Source organism: Acanthisitta chloris, unplaced genomic scaffold, assembly GCF_000695815.1.
Source record: "Acanthisitta chloris isolate BGI_N310 unplaced genomic scaffold, ASM69581v1 scaffold29725, whole genome shotgun sequence".
Lineage (NCBI taxonomy): Eukaryota > Metazoa > Chordata > Aves > Passeriformes > Acanthisittidae > Acanthisitta > Acanthisitta chloris.
In genome coordinates, this window is record NW_008674841.1 from 1 (window position 1) to 17,842 (window position 17,842).

The following is a 17,842-nucleotide window of genomic DNA, read 5'->3' on the forward strand; positions in this document are numbered from 1 at the left end:
AAGTGCGAGCACCCCCGCGCATACTTCATGCAGATCCAGACGCGCTCGGCCGACGAGCCCATGACCACCTTCTACAAGTGCTGCAACCCGCAGTGCGGGCACCGCTGGCGGGACTGAGCGGGGCACGGGGGGTACGGCAGGGGGGAGGGATGGGCCACGGGGATCCTTCTCCTGCAATAAACCTGGCACTGGGTGGAAGGAGCTGTGTCCTGCGTGGCTGTTTTAAACCTGACAAGGTAAGGATGCTCTGCACGGCTGGAGCCACAGTCAGGCTCCAGCAGGGTGTTGTGCCTGTACCAGGGGAGGTTTAGATTGAGAGTCAGGAAAATTTCTTCCTCAGAACATGTTGTCAAGCATTAGAACAGGCTGCACAGGGAAGTGGTGGAGTCACCATCCCTGGAGATATTTAGAAGATGGGCAGATGTGGCACTTGGGGACATGGTTCAGTGGTGGGCTTGGCAGTGCCAGGATTGATGGTTGGACTCGATGATCTTAGAGGTCTTTTCCAACCTAACTGATTCTGCTGAAGCACATGTAATAAACTCACACTATGCACACAGAGAAACCAGTGTCAACAGAGAGACAGGCCCTAGGGTAATGACACTGAAGGACAGTTCCCAAACAGAGGCAGGAGCTGTGCCACACAGCTGAGGGTGAAGTAAAGTGTTAACCACTGGTATCACTTGGCAATAACAAAGGGGCCTGTGCTATGAGCTAGAACACCTGTAAGATAAAGCAGGAACAACTACATGTTCTACAAGCAACTACTGGTAAAAAAAGAATATACTTCAAGTAGGATCACATAGTACTTGTGTCTGAACATCAGCCTTTATTCTCAGTTTAAATACATTCAGAAGTACAAATGGTAACTTCATAAAAACATTATGGAGCAGAAATTGCAACTTTGATTGTTTTAACACTCCCTCCTACAGGCTGAGCCCATTTAATATGACTCAGCTTTACCTCTTTTATACAGGGATAACCTGCACCCACTTATTCCAGTTCACTTCACAGGGGAACACTCTCCCCAGCCTGAGAGTACAGTCTATTGTGGGCTCATAGTATATTGTTGGGCTTTCACTCAGTTTGGGATGGTCTAGTTGTTCTTCCACAACTGGCTGAGAGAAGAGTGATACTGGGGATGACTTTTTCATGTAGAAACGTCTGATGCAACCGAGAGTTTCCAGACCCTGTGGAGAAATGTGCATATTTTAGTTTGAGCAGTGGCAGCAGAGAAAACACAACAATGCACTGAATGCTGCTCTACCCACAGTGTTCTCAGAAATGCTGGAGAATTTACACCAAAAGTAGCTGGTTGCTCAGTGCACCACTGCTAACACACAACCTGCACTGCTACCAAAATGGACAAGCCTTTGGGCAGAAGTTCATGTGAGCACTGGAATACTGATTTCCAGTTAGCCAGGGACGACATACTCATGGGAAGAGCTGCAGTGTTACTTCTGTGCTTCAGCTTTTGAATCCTTATAGGAAAAAAATACAAAGTAAGGTTTCATTTGCAAAGTAGCAGTGGTGGTACTCAAACCTCAAGATGTGGGGGGAAAAATGTGAGAAACTCAAAATCTTATGTGCATGAATGGTTTCACAGTTCAGGATGGAGGTCTTTAGGTAGGTGTCAGGGTAGAAAGTCTGATTTACAGACTGGCCAGCACAGACATGTTTCAGTCTGATTCTGACATCAGAGACTGCCTGTCTGGAAACTATATAAGGAAAAAAATGAGGATAATTCTGATTATCTCTGGTGATTTAACACTGCATTAAACACTCCAACTTAACGTTTCACAGTGACAAGCCCCCACTTTTCAGTAACCACCTGGAATTTCTACTGCCTGTACATCCACTTGAGAAGCAAGCTCAGAGTTTAAAATCAGTAACAGTAATTCAAGAACAGGCACATCAGGCTTCCTTCTCACTGAACAGTGACTTGCTCTGCCTGTGGTTAATTTGCACTAAAGGGAGAAGGTTGTTTTTCGTGGGTCATTCACAGCCCCAGTAGTGTGGCAGCTGAAGTGAGAGAGCTGCAGGTGACTCAGGTACCTTCAGGATCTCCAGAACAGCCACAGGCTGCAGCACACCAGTGTAATGCTGCAGCAGCACTGCTTCCGTGATGCCTGGCTTTGTCATGATGTGGTAGAGCACAGCCTCCATCATCCCCTTGCACACAGGTTTGTTCAGGGTCCCATCCACGATCCTCCACGGCCTCCCAATGAAACAAACGTTCTCACAGGCCCTGCAAAAGGCAAAGCTCAGCTCTGTCAGGAATTCTTCTAGGTGATTTTCCACTGTCACAATTTCTGTGTTACAGACTCCTCCTACATCCCTATCAGCATTTGCTCATGTGCCAGGTGTAAATCCTGTGGCTGCTCTAAGCAGGGCCTGGTGCTGATTTTCCAGACAGCTCCACAGACCTGCAGTATTTCAGTAGGTGTTCACCCCTTTTGGCACCACTATACACCCAGCAGGTACCCTGGGTCTCAGTGACCAGCAAAGCTTTGTTTGGTATTGGCTCTAATATCCTCTAAAAGTTTTCCCAAACCTGCTCCAATCTGCAACATGCAGCAGCAGTGCTCTGGTAGGAAAGAAATTCCTCATTTTTAGCATTTTGGAATCCAAAGACAGACCCTGCATGGAAATTCTCATGTCTCATATTACAGTTTCTCCAGGCCTGGGTACCTCAAAGCTGAGGCACTGGACTTACTTATGAGGTAGAATCAGCTTTGTTCTTCTGATATTTGGAGCTAGCTGGTTTTTGGGTAGAGAGAAATGCTCTCAGTGTGCACATGTGCAGGAGAAACATGAAGCAGAACATGGGGTTTCTCCATCCTCAGTGCTCACTGTCCCCCAGAGCATAATACTAAGGTTTCCAAGTCATTGCTGGCAGTATTGTTTTGGTAGTGCCAAGTGTTTCGTTCCTCTGCAAATGTCTCTTACTCACCTGTCCCTGTCTGCCTGTGAGACATCTGTCCCAGAACTTCCTGGAAAGAAAAGGACACATATTTTCTAATTAACCCAAGCTCTTTATCTGCTGGAAGGAAAGTAAAAGGTGGCCAAGCTGTAAAGTGCAACAGCTTGTTAGGATGTCACACAAGCAAACTGCACCATGTATTGCTCTAAGCTGCCACTGACTGCCCTAACCTGCTGCAGCACACTCCTCCCACAACCTCATCTGTCTACTCAACCACACTTCTTGTGGTTCTTTTCCCAGATCCCAGCAGGAAGTTTTTTCCTAGAAGTCTGATGACATGGCTGAACCACAGGTGACTGTATGGGCTGACAGAACTGAGTTTCACAGAGAGCTGGGCAGGGCTTCAGCTTTGGTCAACCTGAGGCTCCTGGAAATCCCCTGGAAGTTGGTTGGGCAGCAGTCTGAGTGTTCCAGCAGGGCTCAGTTTCCAAGTGGAGGTTTGTCTCTGCACCTCCCGTCACATTATGTCATGGATTTTAAGGAGACAATTACTTCACAGAGGTATTCCTACCACACCCAGAGGCTAACAGCTTTGGTTTCAGCACACTTACACCCTTCAGCTGCCCTTCAACCACACCGGCAGGAACTCTGATAATGTAACTATTTTTTCCCCTCCTTGTTACAAACAAGCTAAGGAAGTTAAATCCAAAGGAGGACTTTGCTAGTTTCATGTTAGGAGCTGCTGAGGTCTCTGCTGTTTGGACAGCCCCAGGTCCATTTCCTGCAGGAAGGCTCTAGTGAAACAATCCCAAGGTCTGAGCTGTTAGGGATCAGGCTGCACTGATTCACGTGGCAGCTGCCTCTCTGAACGTGGGCACACCAGCAGAGCTTGGCAAGATCCCCCACGAGCAGTCAGCTTGTGATTCAGCCTGAAATCAGAGCCGATAAAAACACAACCAAAATAAAATCCCCCACAACCTACTTAATGTAAGGCCTGGCAAGCACTAGTAGCTATTAAAACAGAAAACTGGCAGTAAAAAGGAAATGAAAATGAAGTCCAATTGGGTTACAAACGAGGCTGTTAATCTCACTGGCATGTGCTGCTTCCTGGTGAATGGTTTAATGACTTCAGGACTTTTAGCTAAATGCACATCAGCAGTGCTGTGCTGTCTAGGCTTAGAGATGTCTGCCCTCTGGACTGGAGCCAGAGATGAGAAACTTCAGCTCCAGATGATTTTGGAGAAGGGTAAGACATGGAAATGAGTTTCTAAGGAAAACATATTTCTGGACTAGTCATTCCAGCAAAAGGCATAGGAAGGAATCTTACATGCATTTGAAAACTCTAAGAACTTCCAGCTGAAGTGCCAGTTTGTCTGTGAGAAGTGACGATCTCTCTCTGGTGCAGCTTCCTAAAGAATCTAGGATTTGCTTGTAAAATGGAGCTATCCATTTGGGATCAACTGATGATGGGCTAGTCCCTATTTCTCAGACACAGAGTGCTCCTACATACCTTTAGAGACTCCTGGGTTCTCCTGTAGGTAGGAAAGATCATCGTCCTGCTCACTGGCTGACTGTTCCAGGCTGGGGATCTGCTTGTTGTGCTCAGTGGGGAGCTCATCATTCCCTGCTTCAAGTTCTTTGTCCTCAGAACAAGGTTTATCTTGTTCCTTGCAAGAAGTGCCCACATTCCCAGCCTCTGGAGCACTCTCTGGCAGTTCAGCTGGCTGTTCTGCCTGTCCTCCCAGGGATTCTCCTTCTTCATCCCCTGGCACAGCTTCCTTTGCTGTGACAGGATCAGCGACTCCTGCGTCAGAGTGACTTCCAGCTGCAGTTCCCAGACTGTCCTCCTGAAGGACATCAGTCCTGCATCTCTTCCTCGGGGGTTCTTCATCACTGACAGAGGGTGTGTCTTTTCCCAGCTGTTCCTCCTCTCCCAAACATTCCTCTCCCTTCCTTGCCTCTGACGGGAGGCTCTCCTGGGGCACATCTGGGAGAGTGGTGTCTGCACCTCGCTGATCACCATCGTCTGCTTTGTTCTTCAGACACACTGAATGTAACAGCCATGGCTTGGCAAACACTGCTGCAACCAGTCTCACTGAGTGGCCTCCTACTTCTAAAACCTGCTGCATTTCGATAAGGTCCTACAAAAAAAACCCAAAAAACCCCCCAACATGAATTATCTCAGGAGCTTTCACAGGAAAATGTCAGTTTAACCAAGTGTCACACAATTGCCATCTTTAACTAGCAGCAGGGAAGGAGCAAGAGCTTAGTAGAAGGTTCAGTTTTGCATCCTGCTGCACTGAAGTTGAAAAGATATTTTATCCCTTAAACTTTCCTGAAATTACAGCACAAGACATTTTTGTTCAGCTTAAATTAAGTTCAAAATATAACTGGGAAAGAGGATTTTGCTTCCAAAAGGTGGATGTTGGCACCTCTATGTTTCTGAAACACTTCATTCCTGTCTTTGATTAAGTGCTGCTTTAATTTTTGGCATTACTAACTTTGAGGCAAGTTTTCTATCAGGTTTGGTGTGTGATCTGTTGCCTAATATAAACAGCATTGTTCCATTTAGAGTTGCTCCCAACAGCCTGGAAGCTTGTCCTGTTCAGGGGGAATACTGACCATGCAGACATTCATGCATGGAAAGCAGCTGGCTGTAAAACCACCTGAATGTACTGCTCCAGGCTCCTGGTGTGTCCAGGTTCCTCCTCCTCGTAGCTGCAGAAAGATTTGCTCAGCTCAGCTCTGCAAATTCCAAAGTGGGAAGTTGCCTCTATTGCATTTCGGATCTCCAGAACAGCTGCTACATCCCCGGGAGTGTAACCATGATGTTCTCTACACTCATGAAGAAACTTGTCAACCTCGTAATTTTCGTCCTGGACTTTGATCAACCTGGTAAAAGTTTCAGGGAGGCAGGAGATTCCCACAGCCATGTTATCTAGCAGAGAAGGAACTGCAAAGCAAATAAAACAGAGGAGTATGAGCTGTGAAGTAGTTGTTACTGTACAATACACTACAGAAAGATAAATATTTTGAGACAAACAGATTAGAGGTGTTCTAGAGTTCTCCAATTAAAAACAGAGCTCAGTTTTCCATCTTCATTGCTGCACTTTCCTTTTTTCTTTCTGCTTTAGAAGGTCAAGTGAAAATTACAGGCCAAGGAAATGCTGTTAATCAAAAAAACCCATGGCCATATATCGTTTAAACTACCCCTTGACAATGTCTTAGCACAGTTAGTCTCACAAAGCATCTCTGTGTTTGGAGACAGCCCATCCCTGCCCAAAACTTACCCTCCTGTACACAAGTATTGAGAAGCTGAAGCCATATAACCCCTTCTCCCATCCTGGGTGATTAGAGGACAGCTCTGGCACTCTTTTTCCTGCTTTTCCCCCCTTTTTTTTCAGCAGGCTGCTTCACACTGTGCCTGGGGGACACTTATGACAGCTGTGCTTCCTTGACAGCCAGGGAAAAATGAGATCAGCTGTAATAAGCAGCCAGCTCAGCAGACCTGGAGGGCATGACTGGCAGCAGGGACAGGAGAAAGAATTTCTATTTTACTTCTACCACAATGGGAATAGCACTGGGGCAGGGACAGCACTAGACCTTTCAGCTGAAGAGCTAAAGGTTCTGGATACATTTGCATTACAGCTGAAAGCAAGATGCTCTTTAAGAAGGGGCAGTGCTGATGGGCTGCAAACATTTAAGCTCTAAACACTCTCCAAACGTTTGAGTTACTCTAGGTAAGAGGTCAGACAGTGGACACCACTATTTCAGGCAAGAGCATGGGACAGTAAGTGTGAATTTCCATGCAAGGAGCTCTGAAAGAGTTTGGTTTCTCCACAGAAGTCTGAGTGTGACAGAAAATGGTATTTTAAGTTGCAGAAGGGACTGAAAAACCTCCTGGACAAGGGTAACAGAGCAGAGGAGAGACTTCCTCTTTGGATTAACAGTTTCACACAACATGAAACAAAGACAAGCACTTGTTGCAAACCAGAGGTGCCTCTTAGTCAACCATCTGTTTGTCTCAGGAGAGAAAGCACTACAAACTGCATGTGTGATGAAAACAGAATGTAGTTTAAATCAGTTCCTCAGTAGATGAGTTCACTTTCTCTCCTGCTTCAACCCACTGGGGTGTGAGTTAGACCCAACAAACTAACCTGGAGAGCTGAGCCTTCCTGGGACTGGTGTGCATCGCAGCTTGACCTTCACCTGGCAGGAGTTGACCACAATGTTGTCACTGGGGCTCAGGTTGCGTGTGCTGACAATTCCAGGGGAGTAGTAGCCTCTCATCAGTAAGTAATTAGTGTGAGAGGCCTGACGAGCTTTCACTTCAATCCTCCGTTTGCCTCCAGAGTTGTCATCTAAGTCATCGTCATCGTCTTCGTCGTCCTCCAGCCCTTCTTTGCCCAAACTACAGCAAACAGATGTTTTGTTTGTTTGTTGGGGTTATTTCCCAAAATAAGAAAGGGACTCATCACACTGAGCAGAGCAAGAACACAGCACTCTGCACTCTCCTCTTTAGGCATGGACAGCTGAGGGTTGTCCACAACAGGTTGATTTAAAGCACTGAGAATAAGCAACTACAGAAAAGAAAATACACTAAAGGTCTTTGGAAAAGGAAACTCTCTTTTTTTGGCAGATATTTTGAAAAGAACCCAAAAAAATCTCAGTTTACAGTGCTGAACCTTTTTTAGTTCAGCAGACACTTCATCATGGGAACATCTGTTAGGCTCTGAGATCATGAAGGATGCTGCAGTATAGGGCAGACAGTGTTTGTTTTTAAGGGAGAAAAGGAGGAGAAAGAATTACAGACCAAAGACTTCAGTTACTTTAAAAAAGGCTAAAAAACCACCACCAAAACCCAAACTGCAGACAGCCTGCACATAAAAAAAGAATAGCAGTAGCAGCCAGGATATATTTCCCAGAAACAAACTTAGTCAAAGCAACACTTTCTTTCCAGGACACAGCAAGAGCCACGATGGATAAAGCTGAAGGCTCTGAACAACCTGATCTAACTCTGAAGTTGCCTTTGTTTTAAGCAGAGACAGAAAAGGTTGGCAGGAACCTTTGGTTAAGGATCTTAAGTACCTTCTTTGAAAACATATTTATAACCCAAAGGGAACACATCATTTAGAACAAACAGTGTGAGTACACTAGGAGTTGGAAGGTGCCTGTACTCAGCAGATACTCAGTGTATTTTGCTAATGACCTGGGTGATAAAAGAGTTTCTCCAGTTTGCACAAGATCAGCAGACTGGAGAGGCTGAAGGACATGAGAGGATGGGATTTGCATTCAGAACATCTCCAGCAATCTGGAGAAACAGCCTGGAAAAGAGCAGGGACCAATGACAAACATTCCTATGCATACTATTTATGTAAGAGTACTGTGCATCTGTCCCTCAGCACCAAGAGGAAACAACTAACTAGGTACAGGAAAAGAAACTTGTTAGAATGAATCACAAGAATCATGAGCTGTGCCTGGATCACTGCACTGCTGGGGGGGCTGTTTTTTTTTTCATTCAGCATCTTGTGATTCATTAGCAGGTGTTTCACCTATATAACAGGATGGAATTGGCACAGACCTGCCAGCAAGAGCATGGCATTTGGTTGTTGACATCACAGTTCAGTGCAGAAGAAAATCATGAGCAAGACAGAGATCTGGATAACAGGAATAATGTGCCAAAGACACAAGTAAAGGAACTGAAGCTGCTCATTTTAGAGAACAGCATGTTATAGGAGGAGGACTATGTAAGTCTTCAAATAGGTATTAAGCTGCTCTAAAGAGAAAAAAAAAAGTATTTTCCATGTATATATACAACAGGAAGCAGCAGGTTAAACTACAGCAAGAGATTTTAGTTGCACTCTTAAGGAAACACATAATGACTGTAAGGATAACTGCTCACAGGATCAAACTGCCTGGGGAGAGCTTCAGTATCAGTGGAATGCCATTACTGCAGGCTGCAATTAAAGTAAGAATCAAAGAGGAGGCAGCACACAGAGCAATGCTGTGTGAGAGGTTTCACCTTGCTGCTAACCCTGCTCAGTCTTTGGGATGGCAAAGCACAACGTTGGTGGAAATGCTCATGCTGCACCCAGTGCTCTCCTTCCCACATCGGCTCCGATGGCTCTGGAGTGCTGAGCAATTTAAATGCCACGTGTGAAGACAAATGCAGTCCAAGGCTATGATGACAGGCACTAACTAAAGTGCTGTTAAATCTTCAGAACGCTCCCTCAGAAATAAAAACCTGAACAGCATCACGGTAAAATGCCACAGTGCAGTGCAGGGAATGCTAACGCCCATCCCACTTCATTCAAGTCATCCCCAAAGCTTAGTTATTTAGCAGAAATAACAGCATTTACCTTTTTATCACTTCGTTTTCCACCATGGTGCTGTCCACCACAACAATCTGCTCGGGGATTCTCACACTCACAGACACAAGGCCCAGGGAGAACAGGGAGAGCATTGCCACACATTGCCCTCCAGGCCCATCCATAGGAAATGCCACCATGCCTTCTGAGGATGTGTTCTCTTGATCTTTGAAGGAGAAGTGATCTGGCTGGTCTGATTTTTCAGCATCCTTGAGCTTCTCGAGGAACTGGAAGGACTCTGTACAAATGGTGCTGGGGAACCGCCACGTAAACACTCTGGACAAAAACACAAAGCCAAAGCCACACAAATCCTTCACCATCTGTTCTTACTGTGTAGGAATTTTAGACCCATGATAGCACAAAGCAGCCAAACAGTTCCATGCTAGAGTTGGTGACCAAGTACCTTCTACATCTGCTTTCACAGTCCTTTTACTAGTTCCAGAACATTGCACATTTATGCACCATGTAAGAGTCAGACACTATACAGCAAATAGAAGATGTCCAACCATTAACCTGTCACTGCTGTAATCCCTAAACCCTCCACCACATCCTCCAGCATCAGATCCAGACACCTTCCAAGTGACTCCACCACCTCCCAGGGCAAACCCATTCCAGTGCCTGAACTGGAAAAAAATAAATCTCAACATTTACTCTGAGTCTCCCTTGTCTCAGCTCAAGGCCATTCCCTCTAGTCCTCTCCCTGCAGCCATGGCAGGAGATATATCCCCCACCTCTCTCCAACCCTGTCAGGGAGTTGTAGCCATCCATGAGTTCACCCCTGAGCCTCTTCTCAAGGCTAACCAAACCTAACTCCCTCAGCCCTTCCTCACAGGACATGTTCTCCAGACCTTTCCTGCCCTCGTTGCTCTTGGCTGGACACACTCAGTGTCCTTTGCAAAGTGAGAGGCCCAAGCCTGAGCACAGCCCTCGACTGCCGCGTCACAGGCAGTGCCTGTTCTGACACCCACCTGTAGTAACTCTGGGAGAGCTGGTAGGACATGGGCACAAAAGGCAGAGCTCTGTACTTCTTTGGCCCCAGCATGTGGTTGACACGGCGACGATTCACCAAACTTCTCTTCTGGCACTCCAGGAAAGCCTTGACCAGGACGTCGTCGTGGTACTCACGGTACAGCCGGAATGTCTACAACAAAGCCCTTCAGTGCAAGAGGCAGTGCTAGCTCTGAGTCTAGACCTAGAGGTTTACATTAACTAAATGGCTATGAAGCTACGAGCCAGAATGGAAATGATGCACATCAATTAACTGAACTGCTATTCTGTTCCTTTTATGGGCTTCCAGACTTCCCACAGTAAATGCCAATTAAATTAGCTAAATGCTATACGACACTTGATATTCAGAATGGGATCAGGCTCTCACTAGAGTTAGGGATGTTGAAAATGCTCCTCTGTAACACATTTTGGTAGATACTTCTCATTATTTTAGCAGGAACACATGCTTCTTTGAGCTTGGCTTTCTAGGCTCCACTCCTGCCTGCTGCTGAGACATTCAATTCCCTTTGAACTGCTAACCTTATTTAAGCACCTGACTGGTAGAAGATACTGTGGTCCCCAACCAGTGTCAGCTGGATATTAGGACTGGTTTTGTGGTATCTCTTCCAGGGCATTCCAACTGCTCAAGTGGGCACTAAATAAGGACACAGTTTGACCCAATGGAAGCAATGTGGAGTTTTGCTCCTATGGTTTTTAGGGATGGTTTCAACTTCACATCTTGCAATCTCATCCTCAGAGAGAAAAGCAGCATACTGAAAATCTGCCTTGAACATATGATTTCATAGAATTCCAGAATGGTTTGGGTTGCAAAGGACCTTCAAGCCCATCTTTTCCAAGCTAAACAATTCTATGATTCTATGGGCAGTAAAAATTGGTCCAGATACTGTACCTGAAATGACTGGCAAGATTTCATCTGGTTATCTGAGAGTGCCAATGTGCTCTGAATCAGATTCTGTAGCACTAGAAAATGAATATCATAAACACTGAAAGAAAAAAACCAAAAGTTTATTGATGGTGATTTTTGAGCATGAGGTACCTACTAAACCAGCACAAACACATAGAAACTCCATCATCTGCTTCTGGAATAGCTGCACAAAGGCAGGAGATCCATCAGCTGAGGATCATCAATACAAAGGAGCCTGCTACATTTTCCCTGAACTTCCTCCCTGTGTTTTTGGATCAGTCCAGACAATCTCACACAAAATGAAGTTGTCTTTGGTAACATCTCACTCTCTTAAGTACAGCACCCACACAGAAAACAGACACTGTTGTCCTGATGATAACAGACCACTATCTGAGGTCATTGCTGCTGTCATTTTATTCACCAAATCTATGCCAGAGGTCCCTACAGCCTTGTGAAAGTATTTTTCTGTTAATACATTTATGCACTGCAACAAACAGATGAAAAAGTTCTGAATTAGAAGATAACTTCTATGACTCTCAGAGATACAAGGGGCTAACATGGCCTTGGAGTCCTAGAACGTACTACTGCTACTCACCTGCTTAAATTATCCTCCTTTGTGCCTTGATTCGTGTCTTCTCCAATTGCCAAAACTCGAAATCTAGTCAAGGGAAAGGAAATAAGTGGAACAAGAGTAACATCCTGTGCCTTTCTGTCAGCCATGGAACCCAGAGGCTGACAAGCACAACTGCTAAGGAGACAAGTGCTGAAGCAGTGCAGGGCCTGTCTGCTCCTGCAGCCCTCAGCACAGGGTCAAACCTGGACAGAACTGTCCAGATCCATCTCCCTCACTCCACTAAAATACCTGCTGACAAGGAGATAACACACATGGACAGGAGACTGTCCAGCACTGTAAGGATTTGTCATTCTATTGAGCTTTTGACTCCCAGTTACCACCAGCAGCACTCCTGCTGTAATGTACAGCTCTTGCCAAAGTAAGAACATTTACAAAGGTGCTAAATTTGTTATCATAAAATGGTCTGAGACCCAAATTTTCCACACTGCTCTTCAAGTGTTATTCATCACGAGGAGGTTTAATGGCCTGGAGCTGGAGAATGCTGTACAAGGCTGAGTGTTCTTCTTTATCAACAGCTTTAGCAGCACTGAGATAATTCAGCTGAGCAACCAGCTACAAATTGTGATACAAAATGGGGCCAGTTACTCTGGAAAACGCCAAAGTGAAATCTTCTATTGCATTGGAAAGTTATACCTGAGTGTCACCATCTCTAACAGCAAAGCTGAAGAACTGACAAGAGAGAAAAACCTGATATTGTGAATTTCAGGTTTAAAAGTTCTTTAGCAAAATGTGAATGGTTTAACATCAGGAAGTTTGTGCAAAGAACTGAAAATCAGGGATATGTATTTAGCTGGTTTGGATCTGAAAGCAACACTGCTGCTTGTATTTACTGAAACTGCTTTTGGTCTAAGAGTAGGAGAACCAGAGGGTGTAAACCATGCACAGAGGTGTCTGCTCTGCAGTGCTGTCCCCTCTCACTGCCTCAGCCCATGTGCACAGCCAAAAGCACCATCCCCAAAATACCTGGCAAACAGCTCCTGCAAAGTGTCAGGAATCTCAAGCTTGGGATTTGCCAGGGTTGAACTGAATTTCTCTTTCAGCCTTTCCACAAACTCTTTAAACTCCTTTGCACAAACCTTAGAAAAGAAGAGACACAGATGTTATCAATTTCAATTGCTTATGACAGGAGAAGATCCTCTACTACTGAAGTGTCCATGGAAAATCCTTGTAGAACTCACTGGGTTGGAATTATCAAGTCAGAAACAGTACAACAGCCACGAGAAAGCATCAAAAAGCTCCATGGAGTTTGTATTTGCTGATTTGCAACCAGTTGCAGGTTCCATCTGTAATCACTCTCACAGCTACAAGCCAAACACCAAGAACATATGTTCTGAAACAATTTACTGAACTGACAGCAGCTGATCTCTTGCTAGAGCTTTGTTTAAGCTTCTGCTCAGTATTTTTTTCTCTTCAGACCCTTCAGGCTTTACACGTTCTCCATGAAGTCTGTTTAGACAACTTTTCAATTTGAAATTGTTGTTCATTTAAGCCATAAAAAGCTAAAAAATGAAATAAAATCTTCTGGCTGATCAAACCAAGGCTTATCTCATGGAATTTACTTGCATTCATCCTCAGAAGTTAAGGTCATATTTCAACATGCAACTGGAATAAAGGCAAGAAATTACAGAGCAAAAATGTTTTCTTGCTCAGATAACAATGAGGCTGAGAGGATAAAAAAAACCCCAGTGGATACAGATGTTTAGTCATGGATGTTTCTAAACAAGCACATTGAAAAAAACCCCAAATTTTTGTTGCCCAGGAGGCTGTTTATGTGCCTGTGTCCTCTTTGCTCCCAAACCAGCAATAATGATGCTTTGTTACACTGATGCTGTTTTTAGAATAACTTAAGGGTTCCAGGGAGAGACAAGACATGAAATCATAGCAATTCAAACAGTGCAAGTGCTCAGTAATCCAAACAGTGTAAAGTCCTCTGTGACCTTTTGGAATACTTCCCTCCTACCTGTGGGTCTTCATAGTTATTTTCTCTGTGCATGAAATCCTCAATGAGGGCTTTGTCTTGGTAAACCTCAGCAAGGCAAACTCTGCAACAGACACAAAGGAAGTTGTTGCCCAGAGTTGAAACTTTCCCAGTTCAATACAGATTTGACAGCAATAGGTGCAAACAGAGTGAAATTTATAAGCCACATGAAACAAGAGAAAAACACAGGAGGTTCATCCTTACTTAATCTCAGGAGAATTTAGCCTGTACACAGAACATAGAAACCTCCTTACTTGTAGTTGAGATAGGTCTGTGGGTTTCTGACAATGTAACGAGCTCTTCGCCCCACAGAGTGGGAGGTTTTGTCCAGGGACTCCTCAAAGCTGCTGTGCATGATGTCCCGAACCACCTGCCATGGCACAAAGGGCCCTTTGACCTGCACGAAGAGCAAACACGTCAGGAGTTAGCTAGACTTCAGCTCTGGTGTGCACAAACGATGGGCAGGACCAGGATGAACTCTCTGGAGTGCTGAGGTGGTGTTCAGCACACAGGAGCTCAGTGCCAGGGGTCTGTGACCCACCTTTGCATTCAGCACGTGGCTGGCAATGCGGCACAGCATGAGCAGACTGTCCTCCTGCACCGTCCAGGTGACACGCAGCCGAGTCATTCTCAGCAGGGCACTCTGGTCTGCCTTGTCGTGGTACCGCAGCCTTTTGCTTTTGTCTGCAGACTTCTCTTCTAGCAAACCCAGGGGAACAAGGAGACACTTAGCACTGTGTATCCCATCCATTCAAACTCCCCTCGCAGACAGTATCGGCACCAGCAAAGAGGGCCAAGAGCAGGGAAGGAAGCAGCACCTCAGAAAGTAAAATGCATCAGCAGCTCTCCCAGGAATGAGAAAACAAGCATTTGTAATTGGCAAACTGACAGCCTAGAGCATTACTCTGTGCAGAACCTTTAAGCCAGCTGTCAACAGCTGGTGATGCATTGCAAGGAGCTGACCTTGCACAGATACCATCAGCATCTCTGTAGCCTGTAGAGCACAGCAGTGTTATCTGAATCCTGGTTCACACACAGCTCACAGTTCCACCTCAGAGCTTGTACACAGCCCCAGGACACCTGAACCTCTTCGCTGACAGAGGCAGCCCTAAGCATGGCCAGTAAACTGCCATGTCCCACACTACAGGACAGTCAGATCAGCTTTTCTAAAGCAGCTTCCAACAGGCCTAAGCACAGCAAAGAATGCTACTTTGTCCTGTTTCTTACCTTTCTTTTTCTTCTTTGTCTTCTTTCCAACATCTTTTCTAAGTCTCTTCCTTTTTTGGCTTTTCCCACCTCTCACTCGTTTCGTTCGATCCTGGGTTGATTCTACACTTAGTTCAATACATTCCTCTTTCTGGGCAAGTGACTCTGATCCTACCTTTGCTTCTCCCAAAATGCTCATTTTGTTACCTAAAATGACATATATTTACAGTAGTGGAGCTTTACAGCAGTGACATTCAATGATATTAAGGTATAAAGAGCAAACGCCAAAGTTTCAGTGCATTAAAAGACAGATGTGCTCTCAGACTGCCCTTTGTCAGTCATGTCATCTCGTGCCATATCTCAACAGCTCACAGCCTGAAATCCCACAAAAATGAGGAATCATCAAGTAATTACTAACACAAGGGGATGGAGCTGAGGATTTACATTCTACCTGAAGCATTTCCCCCTCCTCAGCTCAAACATTAGGCTGCATAACAGTGCTACAAAACATTGGTCTCTCTAGGCTTTCTGCAAACTGCACATCCGAAATTACAAAGGATAAAAATTATTGTTCTCTTAAGAAATTATTTATACATCTATTTTACAACCCCAGAAGTATCCTAGATCATTGTAAGGAGACAGGAACAACCCATGTCACCAATACTGGATAAAAATTATTGTTCCATGCAACCAGAAACAAGGAATGAAGTGATTTAGCTATTTTACTGCCCCAGAAGCATCCTAGATTACTGTACAGAGACAAGAATAACCCCCACTGCTGGGTTTGGCAAAGACACAGCTTCAGCCCCACCACCTTACCTGCAGTGCTGAGTGTCAGGGGGTGTTTTGTCAGGAAGGTTTGGAGTCTCGCTGTCAGTCCATTCTCAGACACTGTATTTTCCTAAGACAACACAGCTTTAACAAAGGTGACATGCAAAAGGAGTGCTCTGCTTTTAACAACACTGGATGTGCCAAGCTCTGAGTAGTGTCAGCAACAAAATTTCAGTATAAAGGAAAAGATCTCTGGCTACAACAAAGAACTCATTTGCCTTGTCACTACCATGTATTAGAAAGGCTCCAGAGCTTTTCTTCAATCACACTGTAATGACCACTACATTATGAAGGTCAGAACTCCAGCAAATCCACTCACGGGAAAGAAATGCTTGTGTGTTTCATTGCTACAGAGGCTGAGCAGAATTTGCTGCAGAACAGTATTTTTTCAAAACGTTTTACATTCCAAAGGAACTTCCAAAAAGCACAAAGCCAAAATGCAAACCCAAACACGGAGGAATTGCCTCCTACACCATATCCTGTCCATCTTAACTCTGAGCCTGAACTGATTGCAACATATTAGGAGTTTTGCCAACCTCTGCAAAACCATTTCTCTCGTGTGGAGTTCCCTGGGGGCAGAAGTTGGTCACAACACAGAGAGGGAAGAAGAGACTGAAGAATTGCTGGAGGTGCTGTTAATGCTGAACACTACGTGACTGAACAGCAGATGAAATTAAGAGTGAAATGATCCTGCCTGAGGGAAAAGAATTAGGAGCTCTAATTTTATATGCACTGCTAGGCTATAATTTGACCACTGCTTAGGAGAGGGTAATTACAGCCAGTTCTGTGAAAGTTCCTGTTCAATGCTTGGCACTGGTGAAAAAGCAAAGGAAAAGTATGGAATTCTTAGGGAAGAAAAGCAACACTATGCAACTGTAAAAATCCATGGTTGGGCACAGCCTGAAAGCACTTTGTGATTCTACTTCCACCTTAAAAAAGAAACAATAGAACTGTAACAGGTTAAAGGAAAGGCAACAAGAATGATTCAAGGCAGAACAGATTCCATGCTGGGAATAGCAGATGCCAGTCTTAAAAAAAAGGAGCTGATAATGGGAAACATGAGAGATGTTTACAAAATCAAGTGAAACAGAAAGGGTAATGGAGATTGTAATTTTCACAGCTCCCCTTAGCACTACAATTATTAGGGAGCTTAAAGCATCAGAAGGAAGTGGTGACATATAACAGCACTTGGAAATGCTTTGCTGCATGAGGTTGTGGCTACTAGAGACTTAAATGTGTCCAAAAACACACTCAGACAAATTAATGCTAGAAGAAAAAGCTATTAACTCCTTTGAAACACCAAGCTTAAAATAGCCTTGAGCCAAACTTGCAGACAGCTGAGGAAATATCCCTTGCTCCTACAACCCTCCCCGCCAATCTCTTGTTGGCAGCCTTCGGAGACAGGACAGAGCCAGAGCCAGGATGGGCAATCTGCTTTGCATATGCTGAGCTCCCTAGTTTTGGTTTTATCTTTTTCCATGTATATTTTCTTGTTCTGGATGCTTCAGTTTTTGTCTGACAACTTCTATGTCCCAGAAGGGCAAGAGGTACCACCACATAGTCTAAACTACTTGCTTAACAGAGCATTTCTCCTTTGGTTGGATGGACTAACCAGCTTACTAACAAATTCAGCTTTCAGTAAAGTTTATGCCCAATTCTTCCAATCCCTTCAGCACCAAGACTGACCACACTTGACATTCCTTTCCTTCCAGTGATGCAAAGCCTTCCTGAGACACCCAACCAGGATGGATGTGAGCAGTAAGACTTTGCTGTCAGCATCTCAACCTTAGGAATATTAACGTTTGGAAAAGTCAGTGCAGTATATAAATTTTACAATACCAACCTTCTTAGTCTTATTGATGATGTAGCTTGTCCAGATCCAGTTGCGTTTTAGATGGCCATAAAAGCTGGAATCCAGGCCTGCAGCTCCTAACCCATCTCCAGGGATAGATCCATCATCAACCACCTCTCGGCTGCCCCTAACAGCAGG

At 44.8% G+C, this 17,842-nt stretch overlaps 2 protein-coding genes across 2 annotated transcripts in view; one reads left to right on the forward strand and one right to left on the reverse strand.

The window, feature by feature from the left end:
* Nucleotides 1–3: 3 nt before the first annotated feature.
* POLR3K (polymerase (RNA) III (DNA directed) polypeptide K, 12.3 kDa) lies at nt 4–117 on the forward strand (the record flags this gene model as incomplete). The annotated part of the gene is made up of 1 exon (XM_009075498.1): nt 4–117. A coding segment is annotated over one exon (114 nt), but the record flags the coding sequence as incomplete, so codon positions are not given.
* An 851-nt stretch (nt 118–968) lies between these two features.
* GTF3C1 (general transcription factor IIIC, polypeptide 1, alpha 220kDa) overlaps nt 969–17,842 on the reverse strand; it is a gene marked incomplete at its 5' end in the record, with an annotated part of 34,915 nt that continues 18,041 nt past the window's right edge. The window contains 17 exons of the mRNA XM_009075499.1: nt 969–1,190; nt 2,056–2,248; nt 2,954–2,993; nt 4,434–5,064; nt 5,590–5,876; nt 7,081–7,334; nt 9,283–9,567; nt 10,260–10,432; nt 11,189–11,282; nt 11,799–11,861; nt 12,801–12,913; nt 13,798–13,879; nt 14,070–14,212; nt 14,357–14,514; nt 15,043–15,228; nt 15,841–15,922; nt 17,696–17,831. Of these exons, the coding sequence (XP_009073747.1) occupies nt 969–1,190; nt 2,056–2,248; nt 2,954–2,993; nt 4,434–5,064; nt 5,590–5,876; nt 7,081–7,334; nt 9,283–9,567; nt 10,260–10,432; nt 11,189–11,282; nt 11,799–11,861; nt 12,801–12,913; nt 13,798–13,879; nt 14,070–14,212; nt 14,357–14,514; nt 15,043–15,228; nt 15,841–15,922; nt 17,696–17,831 (3,142 nt within the window). The remainder of the gene's footprint in view (nt 1,191–2,055; nt 2,249–2,953; nt 2,994–4,433; nt 5,065–5,589; nt 5,877–7,080; nt 7,335–9,282; nt 9,568–10,259; nt 10,433–11,188; nt 11,283–11,798; nt 11,862–12,800; nt 12,914–13,797; nt 13,880–14,069; nt 14,213–14,356; nt 14,515–15,042; nt 15,229–15,840; nt 15,923–17,695; nt 17,832–17,842) is intronic.